This window comes from Oncorhynchus mykiss, chromosome 10 (assembly GCF_013265735.2).
Source record: "Oncorhynchus mykiss isolate Arlee chromosome 10, USDA_OmykA_1.1, whole genome shotgun sequence".
In the NCBI taxonomy this organism is placed as follows: domain Eukaryota; kingdom Metazoa; phylum Chordata; class Actinopteri; order Salmoniformes; family Salmonidae; genus Oncorhynchus; species Oncorhynchus mykiss.
The window spans coordinates 65,836,719-65,849,207 of record NC_048574.1 but is presented as its reverse complement, the minus strand read 5'-3'; the positions used below and the strand labels follow the sequence as shown (position 1 = coordinate 65,849,207).

At 40.8% G+C, this 12,489-nt stretch overlaps 2 protein-coding genes across 4 annotated transcripts in view; both read right to left on the bottom strand.

Annotated features, from left to right (window-relative positions):
* Positions 1 to 1,350: 1,350 nt before the first annotated feature.
* Positions 1,351 to 3,770, bottom strand: LOC110534497 (high mobility group protein B2). Its single transcript, XM_021619375.2, has 5 exons — positions 3,525 to 3,770; positions 2,578 to 2,739; positions 2,252 to 2,403; positions 1,994 to 2,168; positions 1,351 to 1,877 (listed from the first exon to the last, which is right to left on the bottom strand). Exons 2-5 carry the CDS (start codon positions 2,725 to 2,727, stop codon positions 1,707 to 1,709), a joined length of 648 nt encoding a protein of 215 aa, XP_021475050.1. The 5' UTR covers positions 2,728 to 2,739; positions 3,525 to 3,770; the 3' UTR covers positions 1,351 to 1,706.
* Positions 3,771 to 7,586: 3,816 nt separating this feature from the next.
* Positions 7,587 to 12,489, bottom strand: part of LOC110534496 (scrapie-responsive protein 1) — a 30,263-nt gene continuing 25,360 nt past the window's right edge. For all 3 annotated transcript variants that reach the window (XM_036933622.1, XM_036933623.1, XM_021619374.2), the window contains exons 2-3: positions 9,244 to 9,501; positions 7,587 to 8,570 (exon numbers count right to left, since the gene is read on the bottom strand). In XM_036933622.1, coding sequence (XP_036789517.1) covers positions 8,516 to 8,570; positions 9,244 to 9,491 — 303 coding nt within the window. In that variant the 5' untranslated portion in view covers positions 9,492 to 9,501 and the 3' untranslated portion in view covers positions 7,587 to 8,515. The remainder of the gene's footprint in view (positions 8,571 to 9,243; positions 9,502 to 12,489) is intronic.

Here is a 12,489-nt window from a genome sequence, read left to right as displayed (position 1 = left end):
CCTTTCTCCTTTGAAATTACAATTTTATAGAGAAATGTGTATTTCTCCACGTCGCATAATAGGGCCTTTTTTATTGCGCTCAATTGCAGCGATAGGCCTAAGGTATTCATGTATCTTTTGAACCTTCAACCTTGTGTTCAGGTCTGATTACACGAAATCCAATGTCTATAGCTAAATCCCCCAGATTTTGGGGTCCTCACCCCTCCCCCAGATAACATACAAATGAGACCGTGTTTATCTATCCAAAAGAAAATGCCTCAACCCTGTCTGGCCATGTCAACCACTCCAACTGCAGTAGATTTGAGACATGCATTTCCCTCAGACCATCTGTGCCCTATTGACTTGTTAGCTGGTAACCACAAGGTCTACGTCAACCTTACAGCGAGCTAGTCTGATCGGGGGGCAGGTAACCGAAAGGTTGCAAGATCGAATCCCCGAGCTGTCATGGTAAAAATCTCGTTCTGCCCCTGAACAAGGCAGTTAACACACTGTTCCTAGGCCATCATTGAAAATAAGAATTTGTTCTTAACTGACCTGCCTAGCTAAATACAGGTAACTCCATTTCTACGATTTTACAGTTCATAAGGAAATCAATCAGTTGAAATAAATGCATTTCACAACTGGGAGTACAGATATGCATCGGTTGGTCAGTATACCTTAAGGGCATGGATCAGAAAACCAGTTAGTATTTGATGGGAGTATGCAGGCCATGGAAAAACTGGAACTGTGTACAGATCCTTGCATGTTCAAATATGGCACGATAATGGGCCTTGATCTTATCACGGTATCTGTGCATTGAAATTACCATTGGCTGTAGCTTATGCCTGCCCATAACTCAGCAAACCCCTTTCCCACAAGGTGTTGAGGGGTTGCTAGACTTGGTATGCTGACAGGAATGCCCAACTGCACTCCCAACTTGGTGTGGCATTGTGTTGACAAACTGCACATTTGAGCAGCCTTTAATGTAGTTTAATTGGCTTAATATGCCACAGGATGGATTCTTGGCAAAGGAGAAATGCTCCTTCACTGGGTGGTAGAGAAATACAAAATTAGCTTTTATTTCAGCCCATGAAACCCAACATGTTGCATTTATTTTGTTCAGTATACTTCATGAATTGCCTGAGTATTAAGCTATACCATTGAAGTTTTAGTGCAATTTAATAGGTCACTACCTTGAAACTAGTAGCTAACCAACAGTACATTTGGCTACTTTTACACAGCCAATTCAGATATTTTCTACCACGTGGGCTTTTAAATTATCAGATCTAAAAGACCAGTTAGTGGGGTTTCTGAATTGGACTAGTTGTCTAATCACACCCCTAAGCTAAACTTGTCAACAAGGCAAGGAAGTTATTCAATATACAAAACAAATTTTTATTATAAAAAGAAATCATTCTACACTGAAACTCCACATTAAAAATGGGTCACAAACGTCTACACATTTTTCCTTGCATTTCTTAAAAACGGCAGTGGAAACGGTATCAATATAGGGCGGAAAAGAACATGCCACCATCCAAAGACAAAACAAGCAGTGCTTTGAGAATAAGAGCTGTTAATTTACAAGACAGCACAATATGACCCCTGTATGCATTATTGCAGCCATTGCACATCACTGTACATGTTCTGAAAAATCCAAAATGCTATAAATGTTACATTTTAAGGTTCACATTGTTTTGCAAATACTCCAGCTCAAGTTTCCAGGCAGTTTAGTCATCATCCTCGTCATCATCCTCTTCCTCGTCATCATCCTCCTCTTCGTCATCATCGTCGTCATCATCATCATCCATGGGCGCTGCCTTCTTGCCAACAGCTGGCCTGCCGGGGCCACTCTTAGCAGTTGCACCTGCGCCTCCCTTAGCCTTGTAGGCAGCAACATCCTACAACAAACAATTCAGTTAACAAAAATTGACTTTATTTTCGTGACCGGTCTCCTACAACGGTTCTAGTCAGTAATGATAAGTGACAGTTGAAGGGGTTCTGGAGTGGACATTACCTTCTCATACTTCTCCTTCAGCTTGGCGGCCTTTGCTTCGTGTGGCTGCTTGTCTTTGGGAGTCTGCTTGCCCCACAGCAAACCCAGCTGCTTGGCAATGTCTCCAATGCCCATGCCTGGGTTATCAGCCTTGATTCTTCCACGGTGTTCAGCACAGAACACGAAAAATGCAGAACTATCGGGGATAGAATGTTGAGAACACATTTAGTTCCAAAATCGGAACAGAAATCGATACAGTTGTATAAGTGGAGTACTTACGGTGGCCTCTTGGGGGCATTGGGGTCCTTCTTTCTCTTTCCTGCTGCCTTAGATCCCTTGGGGGGCACATAACCCTTCATGTCCTTGTCATAACGGACTTTGTCACCCTTGGCCATGTCCTCAAACTTCACCTTCTCTTTTGCAGACATGGTCTGGAAAAGGGAAAAACTTCATTAGTCACACCACTCATTGAAGCATCCATGTTGAGCTAAATCCCCACCATTTGATACATTGATTTGCTAACTGTTTCGTCAGCACGCTTTGCCCCGCCCCTTGCCCCCCGGAAAAAACAACTTTGACATGGCGGCCGCTCAGTCAGAACTTACCCTCCACCTCTCTGAGCATTTCTTTGAGAACTCGGAAAAGTTCACTGAAGTTCCTGGGTGTTTTTTCTTGTGTTCTTCCCGGCACGTCGCAACAAAGAACGCATAGGAAGAAGTCTTTCCCTTCGGCTTATTAGGATCTTTACCCGGCATGGCTGCTATATTCTGAAAAGGGGGGAAAAAAATATTAAGCAAAAATTGAATAAAATCTCAAAATATATAAATAACGTTAAAGGTATGTATTCGGATGGTACCACCGAGTAAACGAGCCACAAACCACTCCACGGACAACCCAAGGACGCGAAACCGCGCTAATCCGATTGAGTTCCTGCTTCATTGTGGCTACAAGGCTAGGACAATAAGCGTCCCTCCATTTTGTTTCCCGCCTAAACCAAGTCTCCCAAAAAATGCAATAAGTAGGATCAAATCATTTATTCGTTGATAAATTAGTCATCAGAATGATACCCGTTAGTCATAAATAAACACCGAAAGGTTACCTAAACCATTTCTGCAAGGCTGATCAAAGTTGGTCTAGGAACGACGCTAGCTAGGCTAGCGCAATGGCAGCAAGTATGGAATGCATCGTGCAACATCGCCAACTACCTAGCACGATGTTAGCATGTTATGTCTGAAAGAAGTACCCAAAAAGTATTTTCTGGGCGGAAAACATTTTTAAAGTGTTCCTTATCATACTGAACATTCTTGGCTACGACCAGAACAATACATTATTTCAAAATGTGTTACGGCATCAAGTTAGCCAGCTAAATAGCAACTGCATCACAGCGCGCGCTTCACAACTTCGCTGGCTTAGTTGAGTAAAATAAGTTTACAACATATTCTTCAGTAAGCATTTCAGAGGTTTTTTCTTGAGTTCAAAAGCATTCCAAAAACAAACTTTACATGTAGAAAATCACGAAAGATTTGATAGGCGTAGAAGTTCCCTTACTCACCTATTATCCAGCCACACAAATACAATGAGTGCCAATGTAAAGTCCTTCCCACTGTTTTGTGAGTGGGAGACAGTTCGCACAAACTTGATTAAATGTTTTTAGAGCTCCTCCCGCTTGTCATATACGGTTGGCTGAAATTACGCATTCAATTTGAATCTGGGACCCAGGGCATGAACGGTGTTTGGATTGGCTGAAGGTCTATATTTTGAGACTATCATGGTTGTCTGTGGCGGCTCAATGGCAAACTCATGTGATTGGCCGGAGTGGGGATTTAAAATAGACGGCGCCAAAACCCTAAACGCTTTGAAGGGGGTTGGTTATGTGTTGAATGCCCGTTCCCACCAAGATCATTGGGACGTCCCTACCTTAACCTTAAACCTTACCTATTAACCTACCGTAACTATTTAAAATGTTAACTGCAATGGGCCTGGTAGTGACGACCCAAGGATCATATTAACAGGATCCGTTGCCACTGCTAGCCTGTCAGATAATTTAGGAAACAATAGAAATTAACAGTTATTGGTGAAAATAAAAACACATAATTAAGCCAATCTTATTTGAGCAACAACATGCGCAGAAATTTGAGATCCATGTTATTTGCGTTGCATATTTAAATCTATGTATTCATGTAAAGGTGTACAACGTTTTCAATATTTCAGACAGTGTTACAACGTTACTACAGAAAGACCCCACACAGCCATTTATACGTTTTGCCTGAGCTCTTATAAATGCTCAAATGTTTCCATGTGCAAGTGTCAATCTAGCCAGTCAGAAATGTAAAAGCAAGCTCCACCATAACCGTAGAACAAGCGCACAAAGGCTAGCAGCTGTCAGCTGCGTGCAGATGCGACCCCAGTGTGCTCCCACGCTTTGTGTTGTACTACCGAGCCGCAGACACTATAGCGATGTAAAGCCACGCCACGCGACTGAAGCATTTGTTTTCCAACAGTCTTAAATCAGGATATCATTGCAATATTGGCCGAGTAGTAGCTTTATATAGCCTAGTTAAGCCTATAGCCTAGCCTAGCCTATTGTTGCAGCCCGGTCTCATAGACTAGACGTAACATAGTATATATTAAATCCGGATTACTCAAATTGGTATAATGTTTCTTTTGATATGCTTACATAAGCACATTTTTGCTTACGGCAAAAATGGGTAGGGTATAATGCCTAAGTCTAGCAACTCGCAAAAGGTTGTGAGTTCGAATCTCATCATGGATAACTTCAGCATTTTCGCTAATTAGCAACTTTTCAACTATGTACTACTTTTTAGCTACTTTGCAACTACTTAGCATGTTAGCTAACCCTTCCCCCAAACTTAACCTTAAAACCCTTTTAGCTAACCCTAACTTTGACCTAACTCCTAAACGAAACCCTAACCCCTAGCTTAGCTAAAGTCAGCCAACTTGCTAACATTAGCCACCTTGCCACCTAGCTAGAATGCATAGCATATCATATGCTTTGCTAATTCATAACATATTGTATGTTTCACATATTCATTTCACAAATTCGTAACATATTGTACGTTTGCATTTGTTAAATATAATATGAATTGTAACGTGTAACAAATCATACAAAATGGGTGATGGACATCCACAAATTAATACATACCATACGAAAATAACAATTCATACCAAATAGAGGGTACAAAATAATACGTAATGCTCTGAGACCAGGTTGCAGCCAGCATGATAATTTTCCCCTAATCAATCAGTGCAGCAATCAATACTACAGACAAGTATGTTTATTCTCACAAACTGATGTACATTATCACATAATCAATGTGTGTTTGCTAGCTACTGTTACCATGTCCTTAGCTGCAATTTCAGATAGACCTATTAGGCAACATACCTGAGCTATTTTGATGCATCAGCAATAAATGTACCCATTTTATAACTAATTAGTCCAGGTGTGTGGCGAGCTCGAGATTGGTGGCCAATTGTTGTGGTCAGCTTTCTAGATTTACTACATTAAAGTAGTAGTCCAATGTCTAAATCATTTATGGAGAACTTCTCCTTGCTCTACACTCTTAGAAACTAGGTGGTAGCCTATACAATTACAACCTGAAGTGACTTTTTTCGTAGCGGGTTAGGATAATTTATTCAGTAGGTCAGGAGAATTAAGGTAGCAGGTTAGGGGATTCAGGACAGGTTAGAAAAAGGGTTGGAGTTAGCTATAATGCTCTGCTAACCAGTTATGCTTTTGAAAAGTAACTTCCGGTCATAGCTGTACTCCATCAAGCCACAACTCTGCTTCATTCCTCCTGTTCTGTTTTGCTTTCTCACAGCCAGGGCCTCAGCAGAACTGGAGCAGTTCAGCTCAAACCGGTTTAAGTGTGTCAGGAGGAGAAAAAGTAAACAGAGTTGTTGGGGTTGTATGTCAAGATTTATTGCCTTTTCTCCTGCAGGCCTCAGCTGCTCAAGTGTCAATGAGGCTGAGCGTCCATGTTGCCACTATGTTGAATGCCGCCATAGCAGCTGCACTTGGAGAGGAAGATTCCTAGAAGGTCCAAGGATCTCCCAGTACAGTAAAGTTTTTTATTCTCATTCCATAGCACCAAAATAGTAGTATGCTTATGACATAGTAGGCCCTTGTTTACGCTTGCCAACAAGTGACTCATGTTAATTATAATTAGGTTGGTCCTATTTCACACATGTATAAATTTGCTTTTTGCATATCCCATTCCCCCCGAGTCACCCTTGGATCGTGGGGTCACAGCCAAGGATAAGCCATTATTGATGGCAACCTTGGAGCAATTAGGGTTAAGTGCCTTGCTCAAGGGCACAGACAGATTTTTTTATCTAGTCGGCACAGGGATTCAAACCAGTGACCTTTCGATTACTGGCCTAACACTCTTAACCGATAGGCTACCTGCCACCCCAGAGGCCTACACCAGTAGCTGGGCAAATTGGAAAGTCACAATTAAGCACTGTAAAAAAAAAATTGACAGAGGTGAATTTGTGGCTAACCTATAGTAAATGTGGACAAATAGCATACCAAATGGTTAGATATCAAATGAAAGATAAGGCCACAAGACAAAAGATGTAAAGTAGATGCTCAAGTTTTCCTTTCTAGCCTCACCAACACAGCCGTTCTCACCCAGCCCCATAGTAAAAACACATAGCCTCACAAGCAAAAGGAGCTGACAAGACCATCAGCATTAGCATAAAACTGTAAGCCCCCCAGTTGTTTACCAATGAGCCCAACTGACAAAACACCCTTTCACATACTCCCAGGACCCGAGGACCTATTCACACTGGATCCTCATTGTGGGAAGCAGATGACTTTATCCACAGGGTGTCAAACATAGGTATAAAAGGTGGCAGGAGAGTGCAGGCTCGATTCCTCTCCAATTACCATCTTCAGTGCTGAGTTTTTCGCACGAGTTACATTGCAAACAGTGGATTGATTTGTCTCAACTTGTATATGATTTTAGACATAGGGAAAAAACAGGATAGCAGTTTATGGGTGGTTTATGTGTGTTGACTTTGAACTGAGGACTGAAGTAGTGAAGTACTTTGGGCTCCCGAGTGGCGCAGCGGTCTAAGGCACTACATCTCAGTGCTTGAGGCGTCACTACAGACACCCTGGTTCCAATTGGGAGTTCCATAGGGCGGCGAACAACAGGACCAGAGTCATCCGGGTTTGGCCGGTGTAGACCGTCATTGTAAATAAGAATTTGTTCTATATTGACTTGCCGAGTTAAATAAAGGTAAAAAAATATATACATTAATATATATATATAATGGTGAGATGCATTTGTGCGATTTGACATCCTTCACTGTGGGCCTATTCTACAGTTACTGGAATCTATTATCAGTGACTGAGAATAACAGTGAATCCGTGAATAAATCTTATCCACTCAAGAGCCTTAATTCAGTTTGTTTACATAGAGCAGTAGAACAATCTCTTCTAATTACAACAATATTAATCAGTGATGTTTTGCAACTGACTGACAAAAGCAAGTTTATCAACAACAAATTGAAACATAACAAGCTCACAAAGGAAACATGAGCTACACAGGTGGTTTCATAATACAACAAGTAAGTCCTGCAGGCAAAATAACACTCAAACCGATCTGTTTATTAATATTCTCACATACAGTGTTGTAATTGACACAAAATCATTGGATAAGTACAGGGAGATGTCATGGAGCAGTAGAACAACTTGTTTAAACAGCTCCACCAGTCTAGGTGATCTGTAAGTGCTATGTTATTCACATTTGAGTCATTTAGCAGACACTCGGATCCAGAAGGACTTACAGTTAGTTAGGCCTAGTAACACACACAGTACTATAATCCTTTTGCAAAGAAATGTACAATACAGTTGAACAGCCTACTTGTTTCAGCCATGTAAAATCATCTTTCATAGGCTCATCACAACATCACATTTTATGATCCTGCTGACATTTATGGCATTTAATAGCCTTGAATATAAAATGGAATGTCTCTCACAAATGGCATACTATTAACTATTGAATAATATTTTTGGATGTGCAACAACTCAATATAAAGGCACACTCGTGGTATTACTGTACTACAACTATCTGTTTACGTTTAGTTGTAGATAATGGGGGTGTCACATCATTGCGAATGCCAAATGAAGGGTCTGCCAAGTCAGATGTACAAGTGTTGAACTGTAGCCTTGCAAAGGAGGGACACTGGTTGCATTTATTGAATTGTTTTCACAGATACTAAATATACTGGGTGCTGTATTTGAGACTGAAAATAATGCATTTTATTTGTAGGCCCAAGTATTGTGAAAGATGGGCCTCTTTTTTTTCAGCTTCAAAGCTTGTGCTTTTATTTTAGCTCCAGCCTTTCTGAACTTGTCGTTGTTGTAGCTGTCTCCAAGTGAAGAATGAAATGCATGTCATTCTGTAGTCCGGAATGGATGGGCCCATCCCCCTTGGCCCCATTTACTCTTTACTCTTGTTTTAATTCAGAAGATTGCACCGTCTGTGTTCACTGTCCATTCAAACGACTGATGGCTCAGATGGTTTTGCATGGAATTATAAAGGAGATTTTGGGTCCAAAGAAGACATCCCTGGAACAACATGAAAAATAAAAACATGTGTTTAGTAGTTTGTCCTATTAGCCTGGAATCCAAGACTATGGTAAACTGTCTATGACTTTCTAGTGGATGGACCATGTGATTCAGGAGAGAATGGCCTAGTTAATGAAGGAAGCATCTAGTCAAGAATGGCATTTTTTTCAAGTGATAACCTGATCAACTGTGATTGCAAACTGATAAGCTCTGTGTATCTGTTTGATTTCCAGGCATATAGTGCCTCTTTAAAGGAAAAACACTTCTCTGTAGTCAACAGCTGACTAAAAACAGCCAAAATGCATAGGCCTAGCCATAGCGTATTTGCATTACACGAGCAAAGGCCATGATGTAAAAACAGCACAAATGACCTTTTAACTGACCAGTGAAACAAAAGTCAACTCCACATCACAGCTCACTGCAAGGCAGCACACGTGCCTGCCTGTATTAATAGGTGGCTTATGATAATCACAATGTAGGCAGTGTTCACTGGGCAGCCTGTGACTGGATCCAATTCGTTCCCAACTATAATTGCCCGCCGGCCTCCATTCGGCCTCCAGTGCACATAACAGCACCACAGAGCCATCCACTGTTCCAGAACTGTATTAGCATAGACTGAATATGTGTGCTGAACATGGGCGCCGCCTACTGGCGGAGAATGGAATTGCTGTACCTTGGGCAGCAGAGGAGCTCACTGAAGTTACAGTAGCACACCATGTCGCATTTGTTCCCCTCCCAGAAATGGTTCTGCAGGGAATCGATGGGTCGCATGGTCGCAACTCCGTTGGAGATGCCAACATTGCGACAGTCCCTGTCCTTCAAGACTTTCTTGTAGCAGGACCAGCGGTTTGATGGAATGGCCTCGCTGCCCATTGCCAACAGTCCAACCAAGAGAATTGCAGCAATGAGTAGTGCCTTCATTTTGATCAAGCTGTAAATAGGACGACATAATGTATAATTGGTTAGAATGTCTCCAAAGTCACCCCAGTCATTAATATATAAATACATTTTAACATTAACTACAAATCCAACCCACAAAAAAATGTATTCCCGTTAGGGCCATAAGCAGGGTCTGAGTTTTAGTAAGGTCCAGAGGGGGTGGAGGGACATTTTTTGAAAGTTTATATTGCATTTCTATCAAATAAAACAAATCTAAAATGCTATTTGGAGGATAGCAAATACAGACAAATATGTACCCAGCCATTATCACATTGGTTGCTGTAGCTTCATTTACCTCAGTTGATCAACAAAACACGTAGCCTATTAGATCTACAATTTGCCACTACACATTAACTCAGCACCGAGATGAAAAACTTCAACATGTACAGAGGGATCTGTTAGAATATTTATTTATTAACAAAACGCAAACAAATATGTTTGCTTTACATAACTTTTTATTGCAATGTCCTGCAATTCTACACATTTTGTTATGGGCTGTGCAGCTTAAAAGCTAATTTCTTGCAATTGGATACATTTTGCCATGACTTATGCCATGTTAAAGATGTAAAGTCCCACGCATACGTTCGCTTATAAAATCGACCTGTGGACACCGTAGATCAAAATGGCTTGCATCGAGCGGTAACGCGGGTTCATAACGACTCATTAGTGTATCTCTTCCGCCTGTGTGATTTAGGACAGAGAGGAAGAGGAATAGAGATGCCCAACTCGGCGGAAAGATGTCTCCTTTCAGTAGGTGGCGTTTTTTCGTTGTTTCGCCCACCAAGCAAAGGGTTTTTGTATGGAAGTCAATGAGAGAGTGTTGAATTTGGTAAACCAAAAATGTGCTACGGTAGGTTTATTTCATCCAATAATAGTTTCCGAATGGTTAAATTGTTACGAGTATATTGATATAAGCAGGGCACGTGACATCCCGGCAATTTTGAGAAAAAACACTTTATATGGGTGTTGTCTCGAGATGGCTATGCATATTCATTACATGAGGCCAGTAGTGTAGCATCTCCATTGAATACAGGCAGTTGACGTGGAATTTTCAAAAGAGATTACAATAATTAGATGTATCCACCAATCCAAATAAATAATAGGCGGGATCTAGACAGCACACCGTACCGCTTCGTTGACAACATTGTCAAGACAGCGAGACATGTATATCCATAATCTTTGTTTATGATGTGAAATCTGACACCACTTGAAGCTGGGACGTCCCTCTTACCATTTCATTCGCTCTTCCGACTGTCCATCAACTCCTGACTAAACCATACATCACAGCCGCTGACAAAGCACATGCCTTAAAATCCTGACATCGTAGCGCAACAGGATATAGTGGTTTTTGTCGCTCGAGCACATTCAGAGATCGATTTATAACCAACTTTATTACAGTAATCTAAAAATATGAATCGTTTTTAAACAAAAAACACATTTTGTTTGTCCTAGACAGACAATAGTAAGATGAAAGGCGAGTTCAGGAAGCCAAGCTAGAGCTCGCTTGTGTGACGTTCACAGCGGTGGGGGCAGACGTTTTGATCAAGAGAGACCTGCATATTTTATCTAATACTAGACATACAAATATGTATTTTACAGTTATAAGGAAGGTGAAATCTTATAGCTATTAATATTTATAATTTCATTATACTATATTTCATGTGTTATTCATACAGTTTTGTTGAATAGGAAATACATACAAAATAAGAATCATATTTTTACTTGTGCACTTGAGCTTGTGTCCTCAAAAGTGACTACACCTCAGCAATTTATAACTATTTTTATCAGAAAGGTGAGATTTCAACCTTTCTTGGAGTAGGCAGCATTACTTATGGCCCTCGTGATAAATAATTTGTTTTGGTGATTACGTAGATTACATTTTAGATTACATTTATTAAGAGATATGATATCTGAGTGAGCGTGATTAATAAAATCAATGGGGGCCCCCTGGAGGTCAGGGTCCCTGGGCACGTAATTCAGCCATGATTACTAAAAGTTAAAATACTTGGCTAGGCTAATTTGACTAATTTACCAATCTTCAAAATGTTAACTGATATGGACTAATTGAGTGACTGAATTGTTAGGTTAGATTACTCGTTGGTTATTACTGCATGGTCGGAACTAGAAGCACAAGCATTTCGCTACACTCGCATTAACATCTGCTAACCATGTGCATGTGACAAATAAAATTTGATTAATTGAGTGACTGTCGGTGAGTGACATATAAGAAGAGGAAAACTGCTGATGCACAACCAAATTTCGAAAATTCACCAATTGTACAATTCTAACCCTCAACAGTAAGTTGAGACTCCGTCTTCTTTGTGAGCAACTCCACTATAGATTTGGCCTTGTGTTTTAGGTTATTCTCCTGCTGAAAGGTGAATTCAGCTCCCGGTGTCTGGTGAAAAGCAGACAGAACAAGGTTTTCCTCTAGGATTTTTCCTGTGCTTAGCTCCATTCCGTTTCTTTTTATCCTGAACCCCCCCTCCCAATTCTTAACTATTACAAGCACACCCATAAATAACATGACCGAATCAAATGAAATACAATTTTGCGCCCCAATACAATAGGTGTAGACCTTACAGTGAAATGCTTACTTATGAGACCATAACCAACAATGCAGTTAAAAAATAATACAGATGACAGAACAATTTCCAAACGCATGAAGGTACCACGTTCATCGGTACAAACAATAGTACGCAAGTATAAACACCATGGGACCGCGCAGCCGTCATACCGCTCAGGAAGGAGGCACGTTCTGTCTCCTAGAGATGAACATACTTTGGTGCGAAAAGTGCAAATCAATTCCAGAACAACAGCAAAGGACCCTGTGAAGATGCTGGAGGAAACAGGTACAAAAGTAACTATATCCACAGTAAAAACGAGTCCTATATTGACATAACCTGAAAGGCCGCTCAGCAAGGAAAAAGACACTTCCAAAACCGCCATAAAAAAGCCAGACTACGGTTTGCAACTGCAC

Coding starts and splice junctions, on each gene's coding strand:
- LOC110534497 (XM_021619375.2), bottom strand. CDS start 2,727: ATGCCGGGTAAAGATCCTAATAAGCCGAAGGGAAAGACTTCTTCCTAT. Junction 2,404..2,577: donor AATGCTCAGAGAGGTGGAGG/GTAAGTTCTGAC, acceptor TCCCTTTTCCAG/ACCATGTCTGCAAAAGAGAA. Junction 1,878..1,993: donor TGAAGGAGAAGTATGAGAAG/GTAATGTCCACT, acceptor TGTTTGTTGTAG/GATGTTGCTGCCTACAAGGC.